At 40.7% G+C, this 12,678-nt stretch overlaps 1 protein-coding gene across 1 annotated transcript; it reads left to right on the top strand.

Annotated features, from left to right (window-relative positions):
• The first annotated feature begins 99 nt into the window (after positions 1 to 99).
• On the top strand, positions 100 to 4,485 carry LOC102233248 (suppressor of cytokine signaling 5-like). The gene is made up of 2 exons (XM_005804081.2): positions 100 to 214; positions 2,476 to 4,485. Exon 2 carries the CDS (start codon positions 2,637 to 2,639, stop codon positions 4,281 to 4,283), a length of 1,647 nt encoding a protein of 548 aa, XP_005804138.1. The 5' UTR covers positions 100 to 214; positions 2,476 to 2,636; the 3' UTR covers positions 4,284 to 4,485.
• Positions 4,486 to 12,678: the final 8,193 nt, after the last annotated feature.

Raw genomic sequence — 12,678 nt, 5'->3', positions numbered from 1 at the left:
TATTCATATCAAAACGTCTCGTTTGCTTTTATTTTAGAAATTTGCCCACAATCCCGTGTGGCTTTCACTTCCGAGTCATAGGTAGTTCCCTCCCGACCCCCCCCCGCTCGTCTGTTGTTCGTTAAGCTAACAGCTAGCTTCCTTGTTAAAGTCCTTACTTTATCAGGGGAACGGCTACGTAGTTGACATGGGAACTGCATTGCAATTGCTCAAGGTAGGTTTTAATTTTGTGTATTGGTAACTAAAGTTGAGTTTTACGAGTTGCTTTACCATTAAAACTAAGTCGTTTCTTTCCAGGAGTAGGTAGCCAAGTTAGCAGAAAGCTAGTCGCTAAGCTAACTTAGCTTGTATCCAATGAAAACAGCTGACTTAGCTTAGCTCAGATGCTAATTTAGCAGTTCCTCTTAACATTTTCCCGTATTTCTAAAACATGCATTATAAGTAAATTTGCGAGAAACAAAACAAAAGATCCCCCAACATTAAACGGGAGTTAATATTAGTAATGTATATAAAGTTGATACATGTCCGAGTCTTTCTCGGTGTGATTTAAGGGGACAGAACCTGGCGTCTTAAGTACGAGAAAGTTAGTTAACGTTACAGTGTTTGGCTTTAAACCGAAAATAAAATGAACAGTGTCTGCATTGGGATGCTTTCATACCATGCAGTCTCCTCCAGAATATGAAGTTATTATTATAATAACGTTAACTAGTTTGAGTAACTTCTAAAAGTAGAAAACTTGGGGTTAAATCGTAGTAGTTTAGGTTTAAAGCTGTCGAGCCCGGATTAAATTTAGGCGGATAGATGGATTCACCTTAAATTTAATAAATTTGCATATTTTTTTTTTGGATTACTTTTTGGTTTTTGATTCAACCAAAATGATATACCGTAATTAATAGTATGTGTATCGGCAAAAATATTCTAAATCCCAATATTTTTGCATTATTTACGCTATGCATAGTAATCTTGATTAGATGAATAATGTTGCAACTCAATAACTGAGACACACGTTTTTATCCAGTTCCAGTTCCTAAAATTGCCTATTGATATTTTTTTTCTGGTATTTGTCTGAAAATCTTGAGTTAAAACAGTTTTCAGTCAAAAAATGAATCCTCACGGAAGTACAGTGATAACGTAGGTTGTTGAGATTGCATCAGTGCATATAACAAACCTTTTAATGATGCAGGCCAGTAAGCTGATAATTGACGTCTATGGTAGGGATGTGCAGACAAAAAGAAAACATTATTTTGACTGTTATTTCAATAGAGCAATATCTTCGGAGCCCTCTAGGAGATTTATTTTTTTCCTTTTGCGTTCCCTCGTTATAGATTTTGCGTTCTCTCTCACTAATGTACTGACCAGTTCATGCGGCATAATTGAATACTGTAAGCCTTTCTTACGATGCCATCGTACTTTCTGCTATAATTTAAGGCTTTCGTGAGGTTTTTCCATGTATGTTAATATCTCGTGATATATTTGAAGTTTTATATCTTTCTTTAGGATAGAAAGGCACCACAAACCTGTGATATAAACAGAAACTTTCCGTAAGAAGGAAAGGAAGAAAAAAATGCATCCAAACTATTTGGACTATTTCTGAGTTATTATCACGGGATAATAAAGTCATCTGACAGTTTTGATTGTGTCTCTTTTGTGTTGGTAGTCTGAATGGTTTAAACGGCCGTTTTCATGTGCAGTTCCTGTACACAAACAGACATACACACAAAGTGAATAAATCGATTTACAATCAATTTTTTGCACCAAAGAGTTAATAATAAACACATTTTCTCCGAGGCTCTTTAAATGTGTATATATTGTATAATGTGTATATATTTGAAACTTTAAATTGACATTTGTTACTGTATACAAAATAGATCAGCAAATAATGCAGTAAGCATATTGCGAGGGAACGCTCCGTAAATATCAATCAAAAAAACAAAAAATATTCACCTAATATAAAATAACAAACATGTTCGAAGTGTGTGGCCAAAATAAAATATCAGAATATTTCAAATAAAAATCCGGAAAAAAATTGGAAAACAGGCCATCATTGGGTCTTGGCACATTAACATCCAATACATCAACGTAGAAATGATTTACCAGACACGAAATCAACTTTCTTCCATCTCAGTCTTTGGACCTCAATTTATGACAGGGGTTAGCTGAAGAGAATAGTTGATAGGAGGAGCTAGGACTCTGAAATATTCAGCTTGTACAAGGAGGAATGCTCAAGGCTTCAGCCTTGTGAAAGTATTGTCGTTTTGGTGGTGAAAAATACATTTGTTTTCTTTGTTTTTCCCATTGCATTGTTGTGTTCAATTGAAAAGACTTTTTTTTAAACGTTTCTAGTACGAGACTGTCGGACTGCAATATTTTAAGACTTTTTACAAACCGTTAGCATGGGTCAAATTTGTTTGTGCCTGTATGGCTTGAATTTTTTCTTATGCGTAGTAAATTTTGCTTTCATTTTGGTTTTTGCAGGTTGTTCAACACCTTGCTGGCTACTATACTTGGACATTGATAGACATCTGAAACTAGCGATGTGGATGAAAAACTTGCCAAAAGATAACTGCATATCCAGCTTGTCCTATGGCGACTTTCTAGAGTGGTACAATTGTAACCTCTTCTCCACATGATCTATAATGTCATTACCAAATGAGTCAGGAAACAGAGGGAAGGAGCGAGAGAGGGGAGCCCGCCCAAAAGTGAGACAGAGCCGTTCGGAGGAGAGAAGAGACTCTGGTGGTGGTCGGAAAGGCGGGAAGGGGAAGAAAAAAGGCCTCTCCACGCACGACACCGCCGCCGAGCGACCCGTCAGTGACGGGTTTGAGTATGGCGAACTGTTGAACGATCTGGAGGCCAGGAGCCAAACCTCCTCCTCCACCTCCCTGCCGAAGGAAACCTGGAAATGGCAGGACTTGGACGTGGCGGGGTCCACTCCGGGGCAAGGCGTCACCGCCAAGCAAGGTCAGGGCACCGTTTGCTCTGCCGCAGAATTACCTCCCCTCGGCGAGGCGGAGGGCCGAGGCTCAAGCAGCAGCCGCACTCTCAGGCAAAAAATCCAGGACGCAATGGGCCAGTGTTTCCCGATAAAGACCCACAGTGCTGCAGCGGCACCACCTCCACCCCCGCAGGCCTTTTCATCATCAGCTGCCTGCACCTCCTCCAGGCGGAAGATTCATCTCAGCGAACTGATGTTGGACGACTGCCCTTTCCCCGTAGGGTCAGAGCTGGCTCAGAAGTGGTATCTCATTAAGCAGCACACAGCCCCCATCACCCAGGCTCCCCTGTTGGATCCCGCAGTGGTGGTGTGCAGCGCCCCGACTTCGGCGACGGCCGCCGTGGAGGATGTGGACGACAAGCTGCGAGAGCGCAGGCGCATCAGCATCGAGCAAGGCGTGGAGCCGCCGCCCAACGCCGAGATCCACACTTTCGAGGTGACGGCTCAGATCAACCCGCTGTACAAGCACGGCCCCAAGCTGGCTCACGGCATGAACGAGTTGGCCGGCACCGAGAGCGCCTCCGCTCACCAGCAGCAACAGCTGCTTCTCCAAAGGCAGGAGCAACACCAGCTCCTGCTGCAGAGCTGCTTGGACACGCTGGACGAAGTGGCGGCCTCAGCGTCCGCTTCCCTCCACGCCTCGGATGCCGCCTCCGATCCGCCGGTCGACACGGAGGTGGCGGCAGCGGTGAGCAATTCGAGCTCAAGAGCCGCCTCGCTCCCTCGAACCGAGCACCAGACGCCCCACGAAGGCTACCGCTTCCACACCCAGATCGACTACATTCACTGTTTAGTGCCGGACCTGCTGCAGATCACCAACCTCCCGTGCTACTGGGGAGTCATGGACCGCTACGAGGCGGAGACGCTGCTGGAGGGGAAACCCGAAGGCACCTTCCTGCTGCGCGACTCTGCCCAGGAAGACTACCTGTTCTCCGTCAGCTTCCGGCGCTACGGCCGCTCGCTGCACGCGCGCATCGAGCAGTGGAACCACAACTTCAGCTTCGACGTCCACGACCCCAGCGTCTTCCACGCGCCCACGGTCACGGGCCTGCTGGAGCACTACAAGGACCCCAACTCCTGCATGTTCTTTGAGCCCCTCCTCTCCAACCCCATCCACCGCACACACCCGTTCAGCCTGCAGCACATCTGCAGGGCGGTGATAAGCAGCTGCACCACGTACGACGGCATCAACGTCCTCCCCATTCCGAACGCGCTGAAAAAACACTTGAAGGAATACCACTACAAGCAGAAAGTGCGAGTACGGCGGATGGACACGTGGTGGGAATGAAGAAGTATAGAAACCGGACTCAACCAAATATTTCAAAGTATTTAGCTGTATCAACTCACGCAACACTGTATTTATTTATTTTATTCCTGCTGAATCTCATAGCAATTGTACTAAACCACACTGATGAGGCAACGTGTAATCTCACTGATCTTGCACATTCAGAGCGATGCTGAGCTGAAATTAAACAAACAAGTTTCAGATTCATGCTGCTTAGAGGACTGCATCTCATCTGTGTCTTCAAGTGTGACTAAATCATCTTAATTATCTGATGATGAGGGTATGAATCAAGATGATTATAATGGAACTGCTCATCGATCACACACTGAGAAGCTGAAACTCGTCCTTACGGGGATCGTCACTGAGGTGCTGCAAGTTTTACACCTCAGTGCAGAAGTCTTTGCACTTCCTGAGCTTTTGTTCACATTTTGTCATGTTAAACACCACAAATCTCACTTTTTTTCCTTAGGTTTGGACCAACATAAAGTAATAGATTATTTTGTTGTTAATATTAACCGTCATTTCACTAGGTAAATCCCATTGAGATTAAGAGTGTTTTCTCATTTGATAGTCCAACGGACTATGTTCATTGGGGACCAAAACTGCAACATTCGTTACATTTTCAGGTGGTGTGGTTCGCCATCACACCGCACCGTCAGACCAACTAAACCAGGGGTCTCAAACTCCAGGCCTCGAGGGCCGCAGTCCTGCAGTTTTTAGATGTGCCACAGGTACAAAACACTGGAATGAAATGGCTTAATTACCTCCTCCTTGTGTCGATCAGTTCTCCCAGCCTTGCTAATGACCTAATTATTCTGTTCAGGTGTGGTGCAGCAGAGGCACATCTAAAAGTTGCAGGACTGCGGCCCTCGAGGACTGGAGTTTGAGACCCCTGAAAACCGTTTCAAAACCCTGTCCTCCCACCTGTGGAGGCGCTGCATCAAGAACTACTGAAGGAAACAACACAAAAACCTCCGAAGAAGACATGAGCGCAACTTCCTCCTTTTTGTAAACAAAATGGAATATCATCGGGTTTTAACAGTTGTAGGATTTCGCTTTTGTCTCCGGCAAGAGACCACGAGCCGTTTCCCCACGAGCGTTAGACTCGCGTGTTTAGTTTAGCAGTATTTACCCAGAATGCCCTGTTGCGCGGTAGTCATTTAGTTATAGCAAAAATAAATCAGTAAAACGATTAATTAAAGCATTTACAGACAGATGAGTCCTTCTCAAAATGAGCAAGAGCAGCCTTAACACATTTACTGAGAACAGCATCTTTAACTTCACGGTTTTCTTTTCCCCCCGTAACTGGTTCCTGAAAATATTTATTTCCAAGTTCATTTTGGACCTTAGGCACTGAAATTAAAAAATAAAAAATAAAAAAGCAAGAAAAAACTGCACCTTATCAGTGATTGAGGTAATTAATGTAAATCCAGCTGTTCCGTGAAGACCTCAGGTAATTGTTGGGGAACAATGCTGAGAAACTGCATCAGAAAAACCAAGAAGCTCACCTCTCCAGTGTGAGACTCTGAAAAGAAACGGCACAAATTCTCAGTCTGTAGTTGTGGAAAGCTGGTAGAAATGCCCCCCAAAAGACTGGCTGCACCTGTTCTTTCAAAAGCTGCCTCTACAAGCTCTAAAACGGTGAGTAGAATACAAATGCGTGGCATTTTATTTTATTTTTATTTTTTTACAGAGTTTTATTTGTGTGACAAAATGTGAAAAAAGCTTTCAGCAGCTTTATGTTTTGCGGTGCTACGCCATGAAACCGACTGTCAAGTTTGAGTTTTAGGCCAGTGTGCTGCCCAGCCTTAATCTCAGGAGGTTTGTTGTGCTATATTGAAGCAACCCTGCGTTCCGTCATCAGAACACAGGGTTACAATTACAGGTAAATATAAACCGAGTCTCCTGACTAACACTGAACTGCTGCGCAGGGAGGCATTTAACCGGAATTTGGACGGAAATATATTTTTCCCAAACTTTGTTCCTGCTCTCCTTGTCGACAAAAATATCAAAATAATAATAATAATAAAAAAACTAATAAAAGAAATAATTCAGCCATTACTGTTGGTCTTCATAATCTCAAATGTGGGCTTTGAATCTGCAGTAAATAGTTTATAAAATGGGTTTTTTTGTTGTTTTTTTTTTTTTTTACAAATTTGTTAAAAAATACCACTATGTTGTGAGAGATAATTTTGAGAGATAATTATGAAAAAAAGCTCCTCTGGCTCCTTGTTGTCCTATGACCACCTGCAGATATACAGCCAGGAAGAGGGTCTTAGTGCAGCAGAGCCTGCCGTGAATGGTAAGGCTAGTTAGCATGCCACCAATGGCAGCGGATAAAGAGTTTTCCTGAAATGGTAAGTTGTTACTCAGCCATTAGTACATCTAGTGCCACATGGACAGGCATGATTGACAGCCAGAAGACCCTCCTCCTGGCTCTGATTGGTTGTTTCTGACCAGTGTATTTCTTCAGATGGTAGTTGGACCACAAAGAGAAGGTAGAGGAACTTATTTTTTTCACAGATTATCTGTCTCATGTTATACTGATATAACATAATGACAGTTTTAACAAATATATATATATATATATATATATATATATATATTTTTTTTTGTAGAAGTAATAAAATGTGTTGGATATATGGAGGTTTTACAAGCTAGTACTTAATTTGAGGGACGAACGTTTAGTAAATAAATCGGTAATTAAATATTTATTTAATATAAATTAAATAGATGTCATTTATTTAATTACATTTAAATAAATTTAATTAAATAAATGTATTTTTATTTTAAATAAAATAAAATTGAAAATACTCTTAAGAATTACATTTTATATATTTAAGTTGGTGATAAAACTGGGAAACCTTTGTGTGAAAGCATGCCAGAGCCAAAACACAACAACTTACTGTATGTTGATAAAATGCATATTCAACATTTTAAGTTATTGAGTTAATTAAGCTTTTTTTTTTTTTTACATTTTGTCTTGGCTGTTTATATATATATATATGTATATATACTGTATATATATATATAAAATAATATTCTTAAAATGCCTTAAACTTAAGCGGTTGGAAGGTGTATGTCAGTGTACTTGGTTAAATATGGTACTAGTGTAATGTGCTTTGTGTGATTAATATGTCTAGAGAGGAATAATATAAATTTGTTCTATTTATCTTAACGCCAGACTTGTTTTTGTCTACCACCTCCGTTTAGGAGTTTAGCATTTTAGTCGCAACTTTTTGAATCCCAAACTGAAGAACCTCAGATGCGCTCATGTTCAAACACCTCAGAAGGTTTTATGTCTAGACGGTCTATCACCTTTGATAGAACAGGTGATAACAAAGACAAACCCCATGATCTCACAGCTCCCAAAATAGCCAGGTGGTAATTTCTTAGTGTTGCTCTTTTTTTCTTCTTCCAATCTGTTCACCATCGAGTTTGTTTTCTTAGGTTGCACTTCCTGATTCCAATACTTAATCGAATTGTTTCTACTTAGTGAGATAGAAAGTGCAAGATAATGCCAAAATAAAGCAAAGTCAACTACCAAATGAAAAATTACTTGAAACTGGTAGATATTTTTTGACCTCTGCTGTATTAACACTTTGATTCCTAATATAGTTATCTGTAAAATTCGGTTTTAATCTGTACATTTGCAGTACCATAAAAGAATTTTTGTAATTCTTACATTTTTCACATTTTGTCATGTTGCTGTGACAGACCAGCCCAAAGCAGTGAAGTAATGTGATGTTGAACTCCGCAAAAGCACAACATCTTACCAAGTGGTTTTGGTTTAGTTTCTAGTGCAAATATTGTAACTAACTTACGAGTAACTTTTCAGCAAGGTATAGGAGTTTGTTTTAAATCAATAACTCTGAAATATCGATGAAAAAGTACTTTTTCTACTTACAACCTCGGAAATATGTCGTTATTAGTGATAATAATCAACCAGTGGAGCCAGTCCTTTATTTTTCAATATTAAGGAATTATTAACTTAAAACAAGCTCCGACTTCTAGCTGAAAAGTTACTTCTAAGTTAGTTTTGTCCTATTTCAAGTGTACTGAGACATTTGCACTAGAAAATAGTTGGCAGGATTTGGGGGGTTTTGCGACACAAAATGAGATTTAAATGATTACAAATTTTATTTAAGCAAAATTGTCAGTCAAAGTAGGTGTTTTTGTATTCTGTCCCCTTTAGTCTTAATTTCCTCAAACAAAAACTAGTGCAAACAACTGCCATTATCTAATGTGCCAGACACAGCAAATGCAGTCCAAGCCGGTATGAAAACAGACCTCAGAGGTTTGTTGGAGAACATGAGTGAAGAAACGGCAGAAAAGCAGGGTTAGATTGCAATGCAATTTCCTAAGCTTTTAGAAATCTCACAAAGTGCCGTTCAGTCCATTGTCCGGAAATGAAAACAGCAGATTTGCAAACTCCCTCCGAGACACGGCCGCACACCTCAGCTGACAAGTTCTGTTTGCTGTTTGTTGCCAGTCAAACAGGGGAGCAAACAAATCCTGTTAAAAAAGAAGCTCCTCTGGTCAGAAGAGATGCAATTGAAACTGTCAAGTCTAAATACAAAACACTAAACGCTGCACGCCGCTAAAAATGCCACGTACCCAAAGTGAAGCATCGTGTGGGAGGCATCACGCTGTGGGAATGTTCACCTTCAAGCAGGACAGCAATGCTGGACATAAAGCTGTTCTGTAACGAACAGTTTCAAACAACATTGAGGTTTTTGAATGACTCGGTCTTGGTACAAAATTAAATTCGGCTAGCGTCCGTGCCAACACTTGCATATAGAAATTCACAGAAGTTTTTCATCCAGTCCAGCAGTGATTTAACTATTTTAGAAGGAAGAATATGCAATAAGAAAGAAGTGCACAAATTCCCTTCTACCTCACAATTATATGCAAAGATTTGTTGTAATATTTGAAGAACCACTATTTTATTTCTAATTTTAGTATTTAGAATAAAGATAAACATGGAAGAGGATGGATATTCTTTTTTTTTTCTGTGGGATGAGAAATGCGAAAAATAAATAAATAAAAAAGAAAGAGAGAGGAAATAAGGCAGATCTTAAAGTATACTATTGGTACATTTAGTGTCATTCTCTGTAGAAATCCAGTGCAAATATCACAGACAAACTGTTAAACACCTGCACTTGTAGTTTATTAGGAGCCATTGCAGAAGCTGCTGCAGTGACGCGCAGCACTTCACACGATTCTTCAGCCGCCTTCGATTTCTTTATATTTCTCTATATCACAGAACCTCTTGACGTCACCGTCGGTATAAAAGCACACCACATCCAGTTGCTACTGGCGATACGACCCACATTTAGACATTTCAAGCTAATAACGCCACAGTCTGGTGGTAGGCTCATCTTTAGACGCGTCAGAAATCTCGCTAAAATGTCTTGAATTCCACGTTGGTCGGCTTCTTTTCGCTTTCTGCCCGTGTCAGGCAGGCATCTGTGGGCTTTCTGGGGTTAAATTACACGAAGCCCGAGCCAGCTGCCCTCATTAAATTCAAAGTGGAGAATCAAAAGTGGCCTTTGTGAACTTGTCACCGGTGATGCAGTTGCGTTATCAGAATGCATAGTCTGACTGTTGTGCTGCCCGGTTTCATTAGTCCGAGGGCTCGGGGTGTCGTTCTTTCTAATTAAGATGTAAAGCGCCAGGTCCTTCCATAGAAGAAGGAGAAAGAAAAGAAAACAAGACGAAAAAGTCATCAGACTATATTTCCCGCTGCTTGGAAAAAGACGGAGTGTCTCTGCTCTAATCTCCCACTCCTGTTTTTAATTATGAAAATTACCATAACGAATTGGCTCAGGTGAATCTCCAGAAACGAAGGCAGAATGAACATGTTTTCAGCTTTCTGTGAGAGCCTGACACATTAGTTGTCAGGGAGACAAAAAACGCTAGAGCTTTGAAAGAGCTCTCCCAAGAGAAATCGGTCCAGGTATTTTTTTATTTTTATTTAAAATAAAAAAAAAATAAAAAGCAGTAATGACTAGCGAAAAAATAAAACACAAAAGCCTAGAAAAACATTACCGTGGCAACTGAACACAGAGTCATGTTATTGAAATACTGCTCTGCCAAAATAAGGTGAGTTATTGTTTGAACTAGATTAGCATAGAAGAGCATGTCACTGAAACTGAGTGTCATTGAAAAGTCAATTATTTTCCAGAATTTGACTTTTAAAGTTATTATAGATTTAGTACATGCAGTAGTATTTCAAGCATTTACTTCTGTTAATTTTGAATGTTGAGAGAGTTAATATGCTCTACCCAAGCACATTAACTGGAAGTTGAAGGAAGCAAAAACTGGCATTGATTTTTGTTGTTTTTTAGGCAGACCTGTGAAGACGCTGTTGCGGTAATCAATACGACCAAAGATAAACACATGGATGAGTTTCTCTAGATCCTGCTGGGACGTTAGCCCTCTAATCCTCAAAATGTTTTAGAAGGTGATAGAAAACTGATTTCGCAACTGTGTCTATGTGGCTCTGATGGTTCAAGCCCATCACTGCACACAGGTTTGGGGCCTTCTCACTAGTTTTTAGCTGTAATAACTGAAGCTGCGTAGTGACTCTAGATCGTTCCTCCTTAGGTCCACAGATCATAACTTCAATTTAGTTTCTGTTTAGCTGGAGAAAGTTATGGCACATCCACACAAATTGCACATGTGTGGATGTGCAATTTCTGTGCACATCCACACATCCACACAAATTGCACATGTGTGGATGTGCAATTTCTGTGCACATCCACACATCCACACAAATTGCTTAGAACAACTCAAATTGTTCTAAGCAATTTGTTTAGTGCTTGGATGGGTTCATGGTCAATTGGTAACATTGTAATGTAGAGCTGTGGGTAGTCATGGTAACCAATCTAATGTCTTCTACTTGCTGTTGGAGCATGTAGTTGTTAAATAGGAGGGGTCCCAGGAGTGAACCTTGGGGTACCCCACATGTGACAAAATCTTACTAAGTAGTATTGGTCTAGTTTCTAGTGCAAATATCTACATTTTAAATAAAAACTAACTTAAAAATAACTTTTCATCAAGTCCTATGTCTTGAAGTCAATAATTCTTTCATTTTGATGAAAATATACTAATTAACACTGAAATCATGTCCTGTTCAACTGGCAGATTGTTTCACTTACAGCTAGGACCTTTTCATCAATATTAAGGAATTATTGACTTAAAACAAGCTTTAATAGTTTGTGTTTCTTTCAGTGTAACTTGTTAAGTAATGGCTCACAGGATCTGCCCTCGATCAACTCCCTAACAACCACAATGCAGTTTTCTCCTTGAGATGTCTGATTTGGCATGCAGGATGCAAGTCATCCATGACAAGCACTCATCCAACACAGACGCAGCTTTAATTTAAACAGCAGTTCCGAGGCACCATTAAAGTCTGCATTCAAAATGCAAAGTCAGGATCTGTGGCCTTTCTATACTGAGCGGAGTCACTCCCAAAGATCAGCTATAAAATGAGATTTGCAGTCATGGACGACATTTGACCCGTCATGCATACTCAAGTGGCCCGCACAATGAACCTTCCAAACAAGCAATTTGAACGTCTTGACAGCTCAAGGCTTCTGTCCTGTGCTTTTCCGAAAACAATGCAGAGCTCCACAGTTTGCTTTCTGACCCAGACGGGTCAGGGATGAAGTTGTGGGAGGCGTTTAAAAGCAGGATTAGGACGTAAAGCTCTTTTGCGCACGCACGTCGCGTCGGGGTCGTAAACCTTTCACACAGTGTTTTCTTTGGTTCCCCAAACTGCACCGAAGTTGGAACTCGGAGCTGGGTTCGACGACAGGCTCAAAGTACCTACGTTCCAGTTGACGGCAGCTGCGTTTCCGCTGACCATAAAATTGCACAAATTGGAATTACGAAAAAAAATCTCCTTAAAGGAAACACGGCAATGTCGAAAAACAACAACAACAACTCACGTGTTGGATCAAACAGCTTTGCGTCAGGATGAGGTGGTTATCGAAATTTGTGTCTTTTGCAAGACTGCTATTGAAACACTTTTTTCGCATCACACAAGTCACACCATCGACAAACGGATGTTACTACAAGCAAAAAAGATGAAGTAGGCAACAGTAAGTAGTAGGCTGATGATGTTGTGGCTTGTTTTATTCTTCGTTTGGACAATGCAGAGCTGATGAAGAGCGCTAATGTCATGGCTGAAATATCACTCATGTAGCTGACATGTTTTTTTTAATGACTTATTGCGTAAACAAACTTATATATGTGTAATTTTAATTGCATTTGGAAACACCGCAGTTGCAAATCTTTGTTTTTTCAACATTAGTATCAACAGTGTCAACAAAGATTCGCACACATTTGTAATGGGAACGCCGCTGCGGTCAGACTAGTTGGGATTTCAACG

This window comes from Xiphophorus maculatus, chromosome 18 (genome assembly GCF_002775205.1).
Source record: "Xiphophorus maculatus strain JP 163 A chromosome 18, X_maculatus-5.0-male, whole genome shotgun sequence".
Classification (NCBI taxonomy): Eukaryota; Metazoa; Chordata; class Actinopteri; order Cyprinodontiformes; family Poeciliidae; genus Xiphophorus; species Xiphophorus maculatus.
Note: the sequence above shows the minus strand (reverse complement) of the source record. Positions and strands in the feature narration are given on the sequence as shown.